The sequence below is a fragment of the Thalassophryne amazonica genome, chromosome 19, assembly GCF_902500255.1.
Source record: "Thalassophryne amazonica chromosome 19, fThaAma1.1, whole genome shotgun sequence".
Classification (NCBI taxonomy): domain Eukaryota; kingdom Metazoa; phylum Chordata; class Actinopteri; order Batrachoidiformes; family Batrachoididae; genus Thalassophryne; species Thalassophryne amazonica.
The window spans coordinates 17,267,808-17,289,620 of record NC_047121.1 but is presented as its reverse complement, the minus strand read 5'-3'; the positions used below and the strand labels follow the sequence as shown (position 1 = coordinate 17,289,620).

The 21,813-nt window shown below is 41.3% G+C and overlaps 1 protein-coding gene across 1 annotated transcript in view; it reads right to left on the bottom strand.

Moving 5' to 3' along the window:
• Positions 1-20,366, bottom strand: part of fgfr3 (fibroblast growth factor receptor 3) — a 199,955-nt gene extending 179,589 nt beyond the window's left edge. Inside the window, 2 exon segments of the mRNA XM_034160088.1 lie at positions 9,187-9,412; positions 19,905-20,366. Coding sequence (XP_034015979.1) covers positions 9,187-9,334 — 148 coding nt within the window. The 5' untranslated portion in view covers positions 9,335-9,412; positions 19,905-20,366.
• Positions 20,367-21,813: the final 1,447 nt, after the last annotated feature.

The following is a 21,813-nucleotide window of genomic DNA, read 5'->3' as shown; positions in this document are numbered from 1 at the left end:
TAGAACTTACTCAAATAAAGCTGTTTGTGGGGACTTGTGTTATGATTTGGCACTGTATAAATAAATTGAACTAACTGACCAAGACCGTGACTCAAAGGTCATAAAGGGGGACTTGGGTTGACAGAATGGCCCTTGAGGGCACTTGGGCTCATCAGAGGGCCACTTGGGCTGACAGGAAGGCCACCTGACTTGAGCAACAAGGCCCTTGGGTTTACATGAGGGAAACTTGGGCTGACCAAAAGAACACCTAGGCTAACTCAAAAAGATGCTCAAGCTGACTCAAAGGGTTCTTCACCTGGCTAAAAAGGCACTTAGGCTGCCTTGAAGGGTGCTAAAGATAGTTACAGTAACTCATCAGTTGGCTCAATGGATACTTGAGCTGACTTCAAAGGTACACAAGGTGACTCAAAGGATACTTGACCTGAGTTAGCTAACTCAGGGGGTACTTCAGGGGACTAAAAGGGCAACTGAGCGGACTCAAAGGGTACTTTGGATAAGTAAAGGAACATTTCTGAAGCTGGGTTAACCAGAGGGCAACTTGGTCAAACAAAAATGGCACTTGGTCTAACTAGAAGAATATGAGGGCTGAAGACAATATGAGCAAACCAAAAAGTCGCAGTGGCAAGAGATACTGTAGGTCTCCGCAGTGAAAACATTTGGGCTCACAGCCGTACATGCTACATGTTTTCAATGACAGTCTGCACTGAAGCTGGAGGAGGATCTGAACACACAACCAAAGACTGCAGCCAGGAGACGTGGACAGAGGACACGGAGATCACAGTGTTATCCGGAGAGGAAGAACAGATTGACAGGAAAGAAGAAATGAGGTTCAGCAGAATGAAAAAGACAAAGAGCGTGACTGTGTGTGCGCGGGATCAGAGCGCAGCGTAAATCTGGAGATGGTGCAGTTTTAAGGAACCTCTTAATGACCTAAACAACCCCTGCTGACATTTGGAGTCCCTGCCGGGGGTGGGGTCACGGACAGGTCACTCACCACACACACACACACACACACACACACACACACACACACACACACACACACACACACACACACACACACACACACACACACACCTTCCACTGTCCATTAACTTTTATCTTCCCCTTGTTTCCTGCCCCCCTTTAATAATCATACAAACACTCCACTCAGCCACCACATACAGTCTGGTCCATAAGTAACTGGACAAACTAAACGCAAGGATTATTTTTTTAAACACAAATTAGGCAAGTCAGGGGATGGAAACATGAACATTTTCATGTCACTGAATATTTATAGAGTTCCTACAGAGTAGTCTGGGTGTCTTGGTGGCTTCCCTCACTAGTGTCCTTCTTGCACAGTCTCACAAGTTTCGAGAATTGCCTCCTCTGGACATATTCATCATGCAGTACTGCGCTGTTATATTTCTTTATGACTGAAGTAAGTCAGGTCCAAGACAAATTCAGTGACTTGGAAAGATTCATCTATTCATCCACTGACTTGTCAAAATAAAATGGTCTATAAAATGATTTATTTTAAATGAAAAATACTTATGAAATTTACATTGTTCAGTTACTTACAGTCTCTGAAAATAGAGGGACACAGCTGTACCAAAGCCAGCAAGCAGGTAAACATACACAGTAAAATCACCAGTGTTAAATTAACACTGCCAGTGAACATATGGTCCTACTCTGGTCAGTGTTAGTTTTACACTGGTGAATTTACTGTGTAGTCCCTGCACACCCAGGAGGTTTTAGGTTCATTCTGAGAGCTGTTACTTTGACCTTAAACAGTATTTATGTGTCTTAGTGTGTTTCTGGTATCAATCATGAACTTTTGCATCACTTAAGCAGGCTGTGTGAACACCACAATCATTTTTAATTTTTGATTTAATGGTATAATGTAAACTTTCAAGGGTGTTTTTTTTTTTCTCTTTAGCAGGTGCTAATTTCTGACCTTGACACAGATAATCTGCGTGCACGTGCACACGTTCACAATACACACAAACCTATAAGGGACACGTTTGCAGTGAGGGAAGTTCGTGCCATCTGCCAGTAAACGACAGTCATTTTATCCTTACTGCTCGTCCATCTGTGGACATGCAGAACTCTGCTGGAGGCCAGGGGCCCACTGGAGAGACAGGGGGACAGGATGGAGGCCCGGCACACAAAGCAGACACACAGGCTACTCACTGCCTATTTGTCTTCACAGCCTTATTTTTCTTTCTACCATTAAGTAAAACACTAGTGCTCCATTACAGAATGGTACAAGAGGACAAAGTAGAATCTGAGTGATGAAATGCTCGAAATTTCAGCAAGAGTTCTGACAAAACTACAGTCAATATTTAAGATTTACACAGGAAGGACAACTTGCAATGAGACAAAAGCAAGGAAGTAACTAACGTATTCAAGTACAACATCTAACCAAAAACTCAACCAAGATACCCATATTTATGTATTTCTACACCTACACAGTAAATTTTGCTGAGTAAAATATACTCTGCCTGGACAACATTTGGTCCCAGTCTGAATAGAGTAAAATACACTTTATTATAGAGTGAAATCACCTCTGCGGTCTTGTCAAATCAAGTGTTTCTACTCCAGTAAAAGTTGATTTAACTCTATTTGGAGTGGGACCAAATGTTATCCCAGCATAATAAATTTTACTCTGCGAAATTTACTGTGTACCGAGAAATTCTGTCCAAACTGCATATATTTCATTCATATTTGTGTCTGTTTTCTGAAAGCTTGTGGATGGAGGTGAAAAATGGAGAAATACCACTGGAAATAACGGGGCAGTGTAGCTAAAGTTTAAGCAAGACACAACCCACAGCAATATTATTGAAATTGCTGAGGTTGCGTCAAATTTATCAAAGATCAATCATTAGGGGTCAAAGGTCATGTCTATCTGTGTGTTTGTTGGCCTACTTGTCCCAGGAACTTTTGCTGTTTTCTACCGAATTTGGTACGTCAATGAAGAAACATTAATTTCAGCAAAGGTATATATGTGTGTGTGTCTACACACACACACACACACACACATATATATATATACTTTTTCTAGGTGCTTCTTCAAGGTGCTTCAGATTTGAACAATAATAACCAATGCCGCCCAGCCCCTGTTTTTTGTGACGTGAGTGACATTCCGAGTTATCGACTGGATACATGAATTCATTAGGGGCATTAGTGGCAGATTTTCTTACATCTGCCTCAGGTCACATTTTTGAGGCATTCAGCATCAACATGGACATCAATGACTCCTCAGAGTGGGAGGATGACCCATCATTCCAGTCGTCACAGCAGGTCCTGGATAACATTGCTGCTGCTGGATAAGTGCTGAGTTGCACTTATCCAGGAAATCCTAACGAAGGATGAAGAGCAGCCCCAATACCTGCTGCAAGTTGTGGAGTGCCATCAATGTCAGTTCCCAGAGACGAAGAAAATCGGAACCAAACGTCACTCCCCATGACTCCGTGGTGTAACTCACAAACTCGTAGCTTAAAGCAGATAACCCGTAAGTTGGAGAGGAAATGGCGTCTCACTAATTTAGAAGATCTTCACTTAGCCTGGAAAAAGAGTCTGTTGCTCTATAAAAAAGCCCTCCGTAAAGCTAGGACATCTTTCTACTCATCACTAATTGAAGAAAATAAGAACAACCCCAGGTTTCTTTTCAGCACTGTAGCCAGGCTGACAAAGAGTCAGAGCTCTATTGAGCTGAGTATTCCATTAACTTTAACTAGTAATGACTTCATGACTTTCTTTGCTAACAAAATTTTAACTATTAGAGAAAAAATTACTCATAACCATCCCAAAGACGTATCGTTATCTTTGGCTGCTTTCAGTGATGCCGGTATTTGGTTAGACTCTTTCTCTCCGATTGTTCTGTCTGAGTTATTTTCATTAGTTACTTCATCCAAACCATCAACATGTTTATTAGACCCCATTCCTACCAGGCTGCTCAAGGAAGCCCTACCATTATTTAATGCTTCGATCTTAAATATGATCAATCTATCTTTGTTAGTTGGCTATGTACCACAGGCTTTTAAGGTGGCAGTAATTAAACCATTACTTAAAAAGCCATCACTTGACCCAGCTATCTTAGCTAATTATAGGCCAATCTCCAACCTTCCTTTTCTCTCAAAAATTCTTGAAAGGGTAGTTGTAAAACAGCTAACTGATCATCTGCAGAAGAATGGTCTATTTGAAGAGTTTCAGTCAGGTTTTAGAATTCATCATAGTACAGAAACAGCATTAGTGAAGGTTACAAATGATCTTCTTATGGCCTCGGACAGTGGACTCATCTCTGTGCTTGTTCTGTTAGACCTCAGTGCTGCTTTTGATACTGTTGACCATAAAATTTTATTACAGAGATTAGAGCATGCCATAGGTATTAAAGGCACTGCGCTGCGGTGGTTTGAATCATATTTGTCTAATAGATTACAATTTGTTCATGTAAATGGGGAATCTTCTTCACAGACTAAAGTTAATTATGGAGCTCCACAAGGTTCTGTGCTAGGACCAATTTTATTCACTTTATACATGCTTCCCTTAGGCAGTATTATTAGACGGTATTGCTTGAATTTTCATTGTTACGCAGATGATACCCAGCTTTATCTATCCATGAAGCCAGAGGACACACACCAATTAGCTAAACTGCAGGATTGTCTTACAGACATAAAGACATGGATGACCTCTAATTTCCTGCTTTTAAACTCAGATAAAACTGACGTTATTGTACGTGGCCCCACAAATCTTAGAAACATGGTGTCTAACCAGATCCTTACTCTGGATGGCATTACCCTGAGCTCTAGTAATACTGTGAGAAATCTTGGAGTCATTTTTGATCAGGATATGTCATTCAAAGCGCATATTAAACAAATATGTAGGACTGCTTTTTTGCATTTACGCAATATCTCTAAAATCAGAAAGGTCTTGTCTCAGAGTGATGCTGAAAAACTAATTCATGCATTTATTTCCTCTAGGCTGGACTATTGTAGTTAATTATTATCAGGTTGTCCAAAAGTTCCCTAAAAAGCCTTCAGTTAATTCAAAATGCTGCAGCTAGAGTACTGACGGGGACTAGAAGGAGAGAGCATATCTCACCCATATTGGCCTCTCTTCATTGGCTTCCTGTTAATTCTAGAATAGAATTTAAAATTCTTCTTCTTACTTATAAGGTTTTGAATAATCAGGTCCCATCTTATCTTAGGGACCTCGTAGTACCATATCACCCCAATAGAGCGCTTCGCTCTCAGACTGCAGGCTTACTTGTAGTTCCTAGGGTTTGTAAGAGTAGAATGGGAGGCAGAGCCTTCAGCTTTCAGGCTCCTCTCCTGTGGAACCAGCTCCCAATTCAGATCAGGGAGACAGACACCCTCTCTACTTTTAAGATTAGGCTTAAAACTTTCCTTTTTGCTAAAGCTTATAGTTAGGGCTGGATCAGGTGACCCTGAACCATCCCTTAGTTATGCTGCTATAGACGTAGACTGCTGGGGGTACCCATGATGCATTGTTTCTTTCTCTTTTTGCTCTGTATGCACCACTCTGCATTTAATCATTAGTGATCGATCTCTGCTCCCCTCCACAGCATGTCTTTTTCCTGGTTCTCTCCCTCAGCCCCAACCAGTCCCAGCAGAAGACTGCCCCTCCCTGAGCCTGGTTCTGCTGGAGGTTTCTTCCTGTTAAAAGGGAGTTTTTCCTTCCCACTGTAGCCAAGTGCTTGCTCACAGGGGGTCGTTTTGACCGTTGGGGTTTTACATAATTATTGTATGGCCTTGCCTTACAATATAAAGCGCCTTGGGGCAACTGTTTGTTGTGATTTGGCGCTATATAAAAAAATTGATTGATTGATTGATTGATGACTGTTTGTTTTCACCAAATGACAGTGACATGAAATACTTTTTTTTTTTTCTCTCCTGTATGGTCAGTTGCTGGTTTGCACTAATATACTCAACCACTGCAATTTCCACCCCCCCAACACACACACACACATATATATATATATATATATATATATATACGAGGTCTGTGAGGAAAGAATCCAACCTTTTTATTTTATGCAAAAAATATATGGATTTGATTCATATGTTTTTATGTCAGCCAAGCTTGAACCTTCGTGCACATGTGTGAGTTTTTCCACGCCTGTCGGTTGTGTCATTCGCCTGTGGGCAGGCTTTGAGTGAGCACTGGTCCACCCCTCTCGTCATTGTTTCATTGTGAGGAAATGGCGGAATGATTTGGGGTTTTTTTCCATCAGAATTTTTTCAGAAACTGTTAGAGACAAGCAGCTGGAAACCATTCAGAAACATTTATCTGGCTTTCGGTGAAAATTTTACGGGCTTCACAGAGAATAAGGAGTGTTACTACAGCTTTAAGGACGGCCCACAATGGCGCACGGCGCGCCACGCTCCGAGCCGCCATCGAGAGGCAGAAACCACCACATCATTGATACTTCTCCACAATTTCTCTTATACTCACTCGACTGGTAAGCACTGAAAGCCGAGATAGGCATGTCCCAACTTGTCCTTTAACACTCCGAAACGGAGGTGTTCCTTTGTCTCGCTCGACCAGCGAATCGGTCCTGATGCGCGAAGCCTCCGCTTGGCTTTCCATGACAAAATCTCTTGTTAAAAGTGAAATCTGCCGGAAAATGGTTGATGTCCAGCTCTTGTGATAACCAGAGAAATTGCACACGATGGTCCCGGCTCCACACAGCGATCCGTTTAGAAATGATGTGGTGGTTTCTGCCTCTCGATGGCGGCTCGGAGCGCGGCGCACTGTGCGCCATTGTGGGCCGTCCTTAAAGCCAGACAAATTTTTCGAATGGTTTCCAGCTGCTTGTCTCTAACAGTTTCTGAAAAAATTCTGATGGAAAAAAAGCCCAAATCATTCCGCCATTTCCTCGCAATGAAACGACGAGAGGGGTGGACCAGTGCTCACTCAAAGCCTTCCCACAGGCGAATGACGCAACCGACAGGCGTGGAAAAACTCACGCATGCACACGAAGGTTCAAGCTTGGCTGACGTAAAAACATATGAATCAAATCCATATATTTTTTGCATAAAATAAAAAGGTCGGATACTTTTCTCACAGACCTCGTATATAGATATATATATATATATGAAGAGTTCAGATGCAAAACCCGGTAAGTATTTTTTAAAAATGCATCTCTGAAGCACACGGCTGCTGTTATCAGCGGACTATCATGTGTCAGTTAATCATCACACACTGACACAGCAAACATCCAACATGGCAACATCCTCCTCACAGCTCCACACCGCACAGACACACAGAGATCACAGTCTGCTCAGCTGGACCCTGGAGGGGTTTTTAAAAGTATGTTTGGCTTTTGGACCACGGGACGCATGATTGCCTCTGATAGTTCCCAGCGGGGAAGGCAATCAGGCGAACAGAATCCCAACAGGTCTATTACACACACGTGGAGAAGGGAAGATTTTTCACTTACAATCAGTGTAATTCATGCACATGTACAGAATCAGATCACCCTGACCTCAGACGCACGTGCACTACAAGTGTCACATAGAAAGAACCAACAGAAAGAATTTATGGTGCCGCTGTGTTTTGTGCAATACGGAGAGTTTAAAGCAAGCATTTACTTTGGATTGATCTTTGTGTATTCCTGTGCCTCAAGAACAAAGAGGGAAAATCACTTTAAGCTCAGCAAACTAAGAAGACTTCAATTAAATCCCTCCATAACAAAAACTAAACACAACTCCACCATGTTGGCATAAATGTGTGGTTTGAGACGCCCCTATGTGAAGTAATGAACAAAGAATAAACACACTTCTAAGCACACACCATATTTTCCTAGGCAATAACTCAAAAAGCAGACGTGAACAATGACAGAAGAGACGGGAACACTGGGAATATGACATTTTTTTTTCCCATTTTATGGACAGCTGCCCTTTGCAGAAAATTACCTTCGTTAATTAGAAAAAGACTCGTCTGAGCAGTTTGTGTTGTTGTGTCGCAGCAAATTGTTAATTTATGATACTTCAAAATTTTTTCTCACTTCAAAAATATAATTTGGGTTCAAAGGTGTACAATTAAAAAAGAAAAGACACAGCAAAAGCAAACATGGCAGCTATTGTGGTGAGAATACGATTGGGAGTGTGCTACGTATGACATCACAGGGGAAACATCTTGGTATTTAAAAAAAAAACATGTCATAGGATGTTGCAATATTGCAGCTGAGACAAATTCCAGTTTGTGGTTATTACGAACACATAAAGATAATATCCCGAGTGGAATTTATTGTCAAGTTACTGCTATTTTAAGGATGAAATCACCAACCCATCAATCAAACGTGCTACTCTACTATACGGTTGAATTACAGTGAAGGACTTTAAAATTCAAAGGAATTTAGAGTGCATGTTATTCGGCTATCTTGTGCTTTTGTTGGATTTTGGCTGGTGTACCATTGTCAGACAATATCATGCTTGGCTTCAATATGTTTGGGAGAATGTAAGCTTTTCAACGATATCCAGATATTATGTGATATGGCTAATTAACATGACAGTTACTTGCTTTTTGAACATTTCTGTTGCTTCACAGGTCAACCACATTGAGACAGCTTGTAAATGGGAACTGACACAAATTTGTGTATCAAAGTTCACTGATAGTGAAGGACAGGTGAAATAGGTTAGTCAACCAGCTGGCCATGGCATATAGAAATTTAATTCAATTTTGCTGCCATGAAGCTAGTGTAACTGACCCTGTCCAGCTCCTCTATGCTGGCTTGACTATTGTAAGGCAACTGATAATTAACATTACTATACATAGTCCATGAACCCAAAGCCAACTTTGACTTAATTGGTACCACTTAAGGTGGCAAAACACCATTCACAATCCAGCCTTGGTATACCATGGCCGACACAAAAATGCATGATAGCAGGGTTTCAAAATTTAAAAATGTTCAAATCATATTGAAAACTATACCACATTATTTGTCTGATCATAGGGATTCCAAATATGCATAGTTTGGACAATCTATGACTGCAAGTTATGAAATTAGCTCCATAATATTCAGTCACAGATACGATAAACTATATCTTTTTGGAATCTTTATAATCAGATGAATAATGATTTATACTTTTGAGTATGACAGAAACATTTTTAAATTTTGACCACTGTGTAATCCTTCATTACCACTCTACCTAGCTACAGCTACCACCCTGATGATCATACCTGTGGGCTGAGCCGTGGGCAGCCTGGCTGGAGTGACGCACAGAGGCAGAAGGAAGGAAAGCCAGAATGAGCACCACAGAGCTGTCATTCCTCTGGATGACGAGGTGAGACACAGAGCAGCAAGGCCCAACCCCAACTTAGACAACATCCTCCATCTGCATGCTGTCCAGAAGAACAGTGGCCTCCAATGCCACAAGGGACTGTCCACAAATTCCCCACCACTGACCTGAAGACGAAAACAAAACCCAGTCATGCATTTAAAACAGCAAATTGAATGTTTTTGTCTGAATCTGGTAATGTCGTTCTGACCACATTTGCCTGGTGTAATCAGAAAATAATTACCACACATGGAAAATGAGAAGAAAATGAGGGTAAAGAAAATAAGACCGGAAAATTGAGCACACTCACAAACAGTTGTCTTCGGGTCTGAACCTCATATTCCACACAGATTTTTGAGGATTGTTGTCACGGCCACTGATTGTTTTGGCCAGATTGACATTACCATAGTGAAAAAAGACATCAGACTCAGCAACTTGAACAATTCAGGACAAAATCAGGAGTCTCGGCATATGTACCGGTGCTGTTTGGTGCTCCCCCCCCACCCCCGGGTCGTAGCTGGTAACAACTCAGGCAGACCAGTGATCCAGCATCCTTATTGATCAAAAATAGCAATATATCTGCCACAGGTAGGTGATACATGTGTGTCCCTTTGGCTTTGTTGGGGTCCTGAGCAATGAGGTACCTATATGTTGGATCATACTCAGGAAATCATGTCACATGACATTATTATTGGATGCATTGTGGCCGATATGTCATTATTTTCCACAAGTTTTAGGAGAAGTATCAAGTTTTGGAATACAGTGGTATTCCTGAGATGCTGAGTGTGTGTGTGTGTGTGTGTGTGTGTGTGTGTGTGTGTGTGTGTGTGTGTGTGTGTGTGTGTGTGTGTGTGTGTGTGTGTGTGTGTGTGTTGGGGTGGGGTACTTTTAATAATCTTTGGTAAAACTAAAGTATGTGGGGTGTATTTTTTAATATATATGTGTATGTGTGTGTGTGTTTGTGTGTGTGCATGTATGTATGCCACATATGTCTCTTACAACTTGTATTTGGCTTAAATGATGTTTAAAAGCAGGAGAATGTCTGTGAAAACACTGTGGAGCTTTGGCGATCTTTAACATTAAAAGTTAAACACATGAAAATGTTAAATGTACTATAAAACTATTTCTGCACTATATGACCCCTTTAATAATTTTCTTATTTGAGCAAATGTTTAATATTGTATGTTCATTTTCAAATCTTCCCCTTAAAGGTTAAAATCCAGATGACTTTTTTGTTTGTTTCTCTTTTTTTTTCAGTTTTACATTAAATAAATCCATGGCTGTGCTTAATTAATGATCGCTAAGGCTGAAACGAGCGTGCTGGTTCAAACAACACAATCACAGTTTAGATCACATTTCAGTGACTGTTAACTTATGTCTTCATGTAAAAATGACTTTATAGCCAGTTACATGTATAAGAAAAGCATTTTATTTTGACTTGTGTGGAGCACAACAGGAAAAACCGGAGCATTGATCATTTCAGCCTCAATGCTGCTGTGCTGACCACAGGGCAATAGGGATGTGCTCAAATTAAGTGGTTTCAAATTAATTTATATTTGACATGATTTCTTGTTATTTTATCACATTATTTTTGTTGGCATTATTAACAAAGTACATTTTTTCCCCAAGAAACATGCTGTTGATTTTCAGCCCAGTCTCATTGTATTAGATCATGAATCCCTCACAAAATGTTGTTGATTTTCGTGATGGGGTCACCAGAACCCTAACGTCCCATGATGGGTCCACAAAACAGCCCACTCTTAAAGCAGTGTGTGATCTATTAGATTGTGATACCATCACAAATCTACTCCATTTTGTAAGGGTATCACAATCTAATAGACTAGATCACTTTACATGACGCCATCATAAACTGCTCTGAGAGTGCATTTTGATTTCTCACTGTGGTTGTGGGATTGAACAATCCATATCGCAGGGCACTATCACACGGATGATGAATATGACACGGTTGTTCTACCCACCCTGAGGCTGTAGAGTCACAGCAAGTGCCTTCATAGATCTAACAGGTCTCATCTAAAGGTGCCTTGACACTTGCATGCATTTTGGCTCTGCACTCCCGTGCACTTTGACATGACAATGCCTCCCACTGTGTTGCGCTGAATGCTGCATTTTGTGCTGCTGGACACTGTGCATATAAAATAATTATTTTATAGCGCATTAATCATTTTCTCTTAGAATATGGCTGATGAAAACACCTCTAATCCCTTCCGGATTCACAGAGGACCATTCCAGCTACAGCTTCTCTCTCTCTCTCTCTCTCTCTCTCTCTCTCTCTGTCTCATGCCCTTCATGAAGTGGAGAATGCATTTGGAATAGTCTAAAGTGTAATTACTTGTAATATTGTAATGACTTGGTAAAACAGTTGCATGTTCATGTCCTTCTTATGAGCAGCTGTAAAATCATGTTTATGACAGATAACATCTCATTATAATCATTCAGATGAGCTGCCCTGTGATGCAGTGTGTTGACACATTCAATTGGACTCACACGCTGTGTTTTTTAATTGTTTGTGCAATGTTCACATGAAGTTCACATAATTAATGCGTGACGGAGATTTTGAACATTTCAAAATTTTCTTTGTGCACTGGCATGAAGCTGTGTACAGGTTACAACGGTTTATAATGAGTATACTCTCCTGCACGGCAGATTTCATGCAAGTGCGTGGATCAAATTTGTACAAGTGTCAAGGCACCTTAAGTCAGCATGTCTAAGGATTCTCTGGAAACACCTGGCACTGAAGACATCCAGTCATCACATTTGTTACTAGTTATTGTCAAGGTGTCACAACTGTGCTGTAAAACTACTAGGGCTGCAACAAACGATAATTTGGATCATCGATGAATCTGATGGGATTTCGACACGATTAATCGATTAATCGGATTAGTGGGGAATTTTTTTAAAATGTGCTAGGGAAACAGTTTTTCTCTCCTTCCATCACTTTATTTAACAACAGAACATTATTTGAAAACTTAAAACACTTGAAAATCAACAAATCATCAAATATCCCTTGGCTGTTGAAATATAAAATAATAAAGAATAAAACAGTTTATAATAAAGAAATAATTATTTCAAATGGCATTGCTTTATCAAAGTGCTGAGTTGCCATAAAACAACATTGAAACATATAAATGTTATAAAATATATGGTGAAAAAAGAGGTATTTTTGTTGCTGCAAATTAGCAATTAGCATAACCAGTTAACCATAAAACCTAAATCAAAAACTGTAGCCTCTTGCAACATTCTCTGTATAACTTGTAAACTATGTGGTCATTTCACAATGACACATGTGACTCATGTCTCTTTCTCTAAAATTGTATTGTAGCATTATTAGTTATTATTACTGTTATTATTGTTGCTATTATTATTAATATATAAATAAAAATAATAATAATACATAGTAATACATTTGATTCTTTTACGACAACAAACGCTGAGCCATTAATTATTATACAGAAAACAAATGCACAAACATGCTGAAATGCCAGCAGCTTAGTGCTAACTTTAACATTGAAAACGCCATAGACAAGACATACTAATGCGTTAGCATCGACGTTAGCATAAAATACATTTATCAACTGTTTCAGAAGACCATAACAGGTCAGTTTAACATAATAAAGGTAAATATTCCTCACAGACATATGCTCTTTAGGGTTTTAGTGGGGAAAAATTAAGATAAAGTGAAATAAAACAAATGAAACCAACGAAGCAGCAGCTCCAAACACTCCTTCATTGGTGCAAGATTCAAAGCAAAGCTTGGTTGATTATATGGAAGAAATGAAACATCTGTGGTAAAACAAAGTTATTTAGCAACTAATCGATGACTAAATTAGTTGACAACTATTTTAATAATCGATTTTAATCGATTAAGTCGATTAGTTGTTTCAGCTCTAAAAACTACTGTACACCCATCAGGACTCTGAAGACTTGAAGCTACCTCCAGTGTAAATACAATAATGTACATATCAATCAGCAGTCTGTAATCTACACGTCATCTTAACCTTGAACAAGACCCAACAGAAATATTTAGAAGACAGAGATAACTGACATTCTGACTCCTTTCTGCTTGAGAAGCTCTTGAGTGTGACATGCCACTGATTCACTCATCTTCCAGCAGGTTGCAGAACACTGACGTCTACAGTATCAATTGGCCGTCACGCCTTGAGGCTTGTAGGTCGTGCTTGCTGCTTGCTTAAACGTTGCTGGAATGCACCAAGGTGGACGGAGAGCAAACCCCACCCTCAACACGAACAACATAACTCTCACTGTCAGCTAAAAACTTCAGCCGCTCTTTCACGTGTCAGAGCAGTTTTGGATGTGAGCCGTACAGTACCCCTCCCCAGACAAAACCCCCCGCGAAAGCTGCACGCACGCCAACATTTCAGTGGGCTTTGCTCGCACACAGAGGTGCATTGTACGTGCACACAGTACAGAGAGAGGTTGTGTTGTCTTTAGTCTTAACACTGCTGTTTTTCTTTCCCTCTGAGAACTTGTGACCGGCTCCTTGCTCAGCACATACTGGAGCTCAGGCAGAGGCCAACTGAATCTGCAAGGTTCCGTTTGCACATTATCAGCTTGTAACACACAAAACACCAAATGGGGACTCATCACATGATGTACAGATAAAGTGGCACAATCCTAATCTAAACACCACCAGTACAACTACCGTGCTATCCCGTAGTGTACGTTTGTAATGTTCTTTCCGCTCACTGCAGCCCGAACTCACCTTCTTACAGCGCATGCTGTGGTTTGTTTATACAGTACGATAAGGCCTCCGCTCTCCAGGCGTAGCGGCGGCTGATTGCAGGCCTCGCCGATTCAAACTTTTTTGTTTTCTCTGGCAGGCGTGCACACAGAACGATCTCAGCATTTTACCAACTTTTGATTTTCTGATTTGTCAGAGCTTAAGAGTTGATTCATATCAGTGTGAAAATGTTTATCCCAAGAGCGTCTCTCATGACATGACTGACTCTTGAGCCATGTGAGAAGAAATGGGAACATAAAAGAGGCTTTGTATTAACTAATTTAGGGATGAATAACAATTTAGACAGGGTACAAAGATCTGATCATTTTCCAGGTTTTACGCAGTGATTGATAGGATGAAGTGCAGTGTTGCCACAGTTACTATGAAAAAGTAATCCAATTACTGATTACTCCTTAAAAAAGTAACTTAGCTACTTCACTGATTACTCAATTGTAAAAGTAACTAAGTTAGATTACTAGTTACTTTTTTAGTTACTTTCCCCAGCTGCCGACAACAACCCTCTACCACCTCAACATGACAATGATACCTGTTTTGCCAAAACTCACTTTACAGTCACCCTTTCTTGACTTCAATGAAAATAAATACTTGTTTTATAAAAAGTAAAATAAAGACCTCTTTCTTGACCTCATATTTAACTGTTGACAGCACTGTAACAGTAAAACTTACAATTTCTAACCTGCATTATTTATAAATGTAACTATTAAATTCTTTCTAACATTTTTCTAACATTTAAATTCTCTTTAAACATTTTACTTGTCGAAATTATTATTATTATAAGTAGTATTAGTAGTTATAGTAAAAAAAAAAAAAGGCTTCAAAATTGGACCTTTAATCTAGGGGTGTTGGGGGGGGGGGGCACATCCTTGCCCCACGCCCCCATTCCATCTGGATTCGTCCCTGTTTTGGCGTTTGAGCACAAAGAATGGATAACATTTATTTATGCAGAAAACATGACCAGATTTACAGGTAAGAACGTTTTATTGTGTTTTCACATCATGTGGTCCTCAGAAAGAGAGTTTAGGTGCATTTGAATGGAAAATAGTGTTAGTTGTTGATGTGTTGCAGAGGATCAGCTGTTTTTAACGAGCAGATATGGAGCTGCTCAGCTCAGAATTCTAAATAAAGGTGAAAAAAGCTTAAAAATGTCTTTGTAAAGCTCAGTGCAGGTGTGCTGTTGTCATGGCGCTTTAAGAGATGAGGTCGAGTCGTAGCTGCTGCAGAAAACTACGGATGAAAAGCTCACAGCTCACTTAAAGTGGGCAGTTCAGTCGAACCCCGACCCCCTGCCCACGGACCAAGTTTAATGCTGCTATCGACCCACAATGCAAAAATAATAGTAACGCACAGTGACTTGGAGAAGTAACTTTAATCTGATTACTGATTTGGAACGATTAACGCGTTAGATTACTTGTTACTAAAAAAAGTGGTCAGAATAGAGTAACCGGCATCACTGATGAAGTGAACAAAACCCAGTCGTGTTTGAGAATAGCCAAAAATGCCCTTCACTGACAGAACAACCACACTACATCTTCTATATTTTAATATTTACTTCAAAACTACATATAGTTACAAGATATTATGTTTGTGGACAATGTAACAGCTGTGACGTGTGTGGTATGACTGACAGATGGCTTCATGGTGGAGGTGGGTATCAATGATCAGCTCTAAGCCCTTTCTTTTTTGCAATGGTGATGGACAAGTGGATCAGTTTGATCACAAAACAGTTATTATGGACTATGAGGTTTGCAGCTGACATTGAGAGCTGTAATGACAGGTGGGAAAATGTTGAAACAAGGCCAGAAAGGCGGAGGTAGGCACTGGAAAGAAGGGGAATGAAGGAGTGTCTGAGTGAAATGGAGTATATGTTCTTGTTCATGGAATGGAGCGGTTGACAAGAGCAGAAATGGTGAAGGTAGATGACTTTTAAACACGTGGAGTTACAACACTGTAATGGACAGGTTGTCTACAGTTCTGGAAGTGGCAGAGATGGAGATGCTGCAGTTTTTCTTGGGAATGACGAGGATGGCCAGTATTAGACTGAGTGGATCAGAGGAACAGTGCACATAGGATGTCTTTGAGACAAAGTGAGAAAGGCAAGATTGAGATGGATGCTGAAAATGAAGCTGCCACGTTGGACTGAAGTGAAACACCAAAGGGAATATGGGGAGGAGACACATGGGGTCAGTGGGACAGAATGAGATCCAGAGGACAGGGTGAGATAGAGATGGTCAATCTGATGTGGCGACCCCTAACGACAGCAGACATGCACAAAACTGGAGGTGAACTCTGTACAGACTCCATAGCACACTAAAGTCACTTCGACTGAACTTCAGTATGCAGAGAAAAGGATCAAAAGGACCCAGCATGTAGTTCAGTGCCTTTGTGACGTTTTTGTGATAACATTTTCTTAAAGCATGAAAGCAAAACATAACTCCACTAAATCACGACAAGGAACACGACATGAACATTCATCATGCAGAACTCTCTTTACATTGTAACAGCTCAGAGGGAGAAAAACTCTTTGAATGTGGCTGAAATCATTGTCCTCCCTCTGTCCTGGGTAAGGCGGGGGGGGGGGGGGGGGGTCACATGTCACCACTCTCCCTTTGAGGGCAACCCAGTCTCACAGTTTGTGAGGCATTAATCTGTGGGTTTGTGATATCATCACAAAAATGGGAATGCTTTTCGTGACAGGGGCACAAATTCATTTTGTGATGGGGAGTGTGTGTGTGTGTGTGTGGGGGGGGGGGGGTGTTATGGATAGACTTAGGAGAAGGAGAAGGATTATAAATGGCAAAATTAAAAAAAAACATGTCACAAAAGCGACCTATTTTTATGACAGAACACAAAATAAAGCGTGAGACTGGGCTGTTTGAGGACCACTTGCGCACCCTCAGGTGAGAAGAGACTCAGCTTTAAAGCATTCTGCAGGCCGGCATGAATCTCGATGGAAAGCTCTGGAGACGGCCACGCGTCTGTGACTGTAACGGTAAAGCATCAAATGCACAGACCTTTGTCCTCTACAGAAAACAGATGATGCCTCCATCCCTGCATGGGCGTTCTAGAACCCGTGCAGGATGCAGCAAAAAGCAAACAGTTCATGAACACAGCTGATACGGTATAAACTCAAAAAGTAGAAAACAAATGGATAGTAGTCCTGGTAAGGGTCACGGGGCAGGACCTGATCCCAGCACTCAGCCAGTGAACGGTGGGGTACATGGTGGACAGGCGGCCTGTCTCATGTCCATCACAAGGACAAGAAGGTCATAATTCCCTATTAAAACATGTCATGAATACCACAGAAAATGAAACAGTAATGCACAGTAAAACTCTGTCACCATTGTCACAGAGACATTGTTTGGCCCTGTGGGGCCACTATAAAAATACACTATTAATTATAATGAGCAAAGTCTTAATATATTTATTATACAATACTATGTATTAAAATTGCTTAAATTAAAGATTTAGATTAAAGAGCTTCTCCATATTAAGTTGTCGTTGTCGTCCATTTGGCTGTTCCCGTTTTTTGTTCGGGGTCGCCACAGCGGATACAGCCAGATCTGCATCGCAATTTATGCAAATAATGCTAAGCACTGAAAACTTAAATATCTTGTGCAGCTACACTTTAAAGCAAAAATGTTGATCCTGTTTGTTGTTTTTACACTGACCTGTAAACCTACAAAGTAATCACCATTCATCGATTTTCAGTACTTGCTTACTCCAATTAAGGGTCACAGGGGCGCTGGAGCCTATCCCAGCAGTCATAGGGCGTGAGTACACCCTGGACAGGACACCAGTCTGTCACAGGGCTGCACACAGACAGACAAACACTCGCACACACTTAAAGTTTCCAACTCATCTAACCTGCATGTCTTTGGATGTGGGAGGAAGCCGGAGCACCCAGAGAGAACCCGTGCAAACACTGGGAGAACATGCAAACTCCACACAGAAAGGGCAGGAAGTGATCCCACAACCTTCTTGCTGTGAGTCATCAGCACTAACCAGTAACCCATAGTGCTGCACACAGTAATCACAATTGTATTCATAAAAAAGTAACTTTATTTAAAAAAAAAATAGACAAAATTCTCTAACTTTTTTTCAGAGTTTGAAATTTCATTTTTGGCACTTTACTAGGATATTATAGGAATTAGAAATTATGATCCTCCCCCCCCCCCCACACACACACACACCAGAAAGCATATTTATCCACATATACTTGGGTGCCTAAGACTCACATATGCTCAAGACCAGAGGATTCTCAGTTTAAATCCATCAAACAGTAAAATCGTGAAGGTCCCAAAATGCCAAGTTGCTCCAGGTGTGCATCTGACTGCCTTGCAAGCCGAGTGTGTGTGTGTGAATGGGTGAATCTGAGGCGTCACTGTAAAGAGGTTTGAACATCTAAACACTCCAGAAATGTAGTCCATAAGTGCTAATAGTGTCTGTCAGTCAAAAGGTCAGCGGGTCGATTTCTAACTACTACCCTGGAGCAAGAAACTGAACCCCAAACTGCTGTAATCCTGATCAAATCGGGCAGGGTACAGCATCAGTAAGGGCGTGAAATCATAACCCAAAATCTGAAAACACAATGACCCTACCACACATAAATGTGGGGAAAGATGAAGAAGAAAGAACTGAACATCAGCTGTAACTGAGGCTCCTACGTGGGAACATCTCAGGACTGTTTCCAAAAAAACAGGATGAATGAAGTCTCATAAGGTCACAAACATTTTCAGTCATGCCAGTGCAGAGAAATCTCAGCGGGGAGCTGCGCACTCCATAAGATCAATAACCTTCTGCTGTGAAAGCACACACACACACACACACACACGTGTGTATATATATATATATATATATATATATATATATATATATATATATATATATATATATATATATATATATATATATATGAAAGAAATATGAGCGTGAATGTGAGCGCTGTGCATAAAAGAGAAGAGCTTCTTCTAATGCAGAAGTGCAGCAAAAGCAAGAGACAACCCAAAAGGCTCGTGTTTGATTGAAAATCCGAAGCGCATCTATCGCCACTCACAGATTCAGCAGCGATACTCAGCAGACCGCGGCCCCTCGCCTCGGATGCTGCAGGCTGTAATTTGGCGATTGTCTTAACATCGCGGCTGAGCTGAGTGTCCAAAATCAGCATCTGAATTCCATCGAAAGGCGCGCGCGTTTGAAGATGAATGATCTGCTGCTGATGGCACAGAACCGCACGGTTCTTTCCTTCAAAGAGAAGAGAGGGGGAGGAGGGGGGAGCAGTCAGCTTTTTGGAGAAACTTCAGAGGTGATCAGAGGGAGTGTGGTTCCCACAGAGGACGTCACCGCTGCAGCGAGGAGAAGAAAGAGGCGTGCAGCCCACGTCTGACTTTTTCGGCTATACGCAAAGAAATATCTGAGTCAGAATAATCAAGATTCACACTAAAACCGCGCGTCTCTCAATTCAACACACTTTGACTGTGAAACTCGTTTTCGCACAGAATATTTATAGGTTTTTTTTTTCGCAGGTGTCTTCAAAACCTCCGGGTGATTAAAACCCGTGCGTAATTACGCAGTCACGGAGTGAGACGCGCCAGTTACGCACGGACCGAATAGCGGCCAGGCGTTCCCTTTGCCCCACCTGTGTGAAGGCACGACCGTGAGCCGGTCTGACAGCACCCACGCTAAGTGCACGCACCCGCGCGCGCACAAACAATGCGTAACAACGCCTCAGAGAGTTGAGAGTGCAACCTGTACTTCATAACTACAAGGAAGTGAACTGGTTTTCTGTCATCAGGCTGCATGCATAATAATAATAATAATAATAATAATAATAATAATCTCACCAGATCTTTTCCGTTTCGGCAGTAAATGTCAGTGCTTTGGTTGTACCAAGCAATCAGGGGGGGGGGGGGGGGGGGGGGGAACAGCGTTTATTCTCCGTTAAACTTCATGAAACCCGCAAAAACTCGTTTTAAATCCTTTAAGTCCTCACATTTGGCGCTTTTATGGAGGAGGGAAAAAAAAAGTCCAAAATCCCCGAGTCCTCGCCTCAGGCAGCGCCGCTGAGAAAACCAACTTCTCTACTAAATCCTAGTTTCCAGTGCGCGCTGCGGTCCAAAGTGTCCAAACGTCCCAGACACCTTCATCCTGCCGTACGTAGGACAGCGAGGAGCGAGCAGCAGGAGGAGGAGGACAGGGAGCAGAGGAAGCGGCTTCAGTGTCTCCTCTCTGGCGCAGATGTCAGTCGGTGCGTTTTGTTACTTCGGACCAACCAACGCGGACTGGTGTCTCTCCTCCGCGGGCAGCCTGAGATGTACCGGAGCAGTGCGCGCTGCTGACGTCAAGACAGCCTGAGTAAGAAACGACAGAAGTTCCGGTTTGTACTTTCAAAATGAAATTATTCCAACACTATACACAGAATGCTTATCAAACTCCCCAAATTAATAAATGAAAACACTTTCCTTTAATGTTGTAGAATATATTATATTAGAATTTGCAAATTATGAAATGATGGAGCACTGTAGTCATAATTCAGTGATACAATATGCATTTTGCTTACAAAATGTCATGAAAGTTAAAAAAAAAATTCAACCCATTAAATATAACCACAGTTTCCAAGTAGTTTCATTAAAATTATCAAAGCTGCTGCGTTCACTTATATTTTAATTTCATTTACACTTATTGATTGACAGAATTAACTTATGCAACATTAACATAATAACAATAATAATAATAATAATAATTCTCTCAGGTGCCCTTGCCGGTGTGCAATTGTGCAAGTTGCATGACAGCATGCTTTACACAACGCAGTCTATTTTTCCAATACGTATCACGTCATTTATCTAAATTAACATTCAAAACACTTTCAATCACAGGCTTTTATTTTGAAAGCCAACATCCCTGCTGCGGTGAGTTTGGCTTGACGCTACTCTCCTGTGCGCTGCGGTCCCGCCGAGCTCCGACCCTCCTCCTGATGTGCCCTGGCTGCTCCGCAGGGATCTGTGCGCCTTTACGCACAGCAGCAGGAGGAGCAGCGGCGGAGTGCGGGCAGCAGGGGAGGGTGCAGGAGATCAGATTTCGTTCCACCGCTCCTCAGGGGCCGCAGGAGGCAGCAAGCGTCCCCCAAACCGTGGTTTGTATTCATTCAGAAAACCTCCATCAAATCAGGCGTCATTCATGAGCAGCAGAACATGATGTGTGCTTTACTGGTTTCCACTGTCAGGGGCCAGAGGGACATAATCTGCCTGTTTTTCTGCCAGTACGTGGAAGTTAGAGGCAGAAATCCACCGAGTGTGACAGAATGTGGAGACTTAGTGATAACCAGAGTTCATATCTTATCTTGGCTCCCACAGGGCTTCAGGGGTGCCAAAGCTGGACAGAAACCCTGAACCATGTCACGCACTTTGTTACATCAGAACCATTTGTGTTTCAAGCTGTTTGTTTATCTGTGAAGGCAGTTGATGAAGATTTAGCAAATATCCTCAGTGGACTCAAATCATTAAATACAGATGTGGTCTAATGTGTTCAGGGTGCTCAATAAGGAAAAACAGAAAAGCTGTTTGAGTGAAATGATGCGTTCACGCCTTGTTTTTGCACCCAACACTAAAAAAAGTAACTGCTGAAAGATAATTCTTTTTTATATTTACAATCCTAGCTATATTTAAAAATCTTCAGTGCTCCACTCACCTTTAACTGTGGCACAGATTGATTAAAAAAATACTATAAAAAATACAAATAAGAGTGAACACAGAA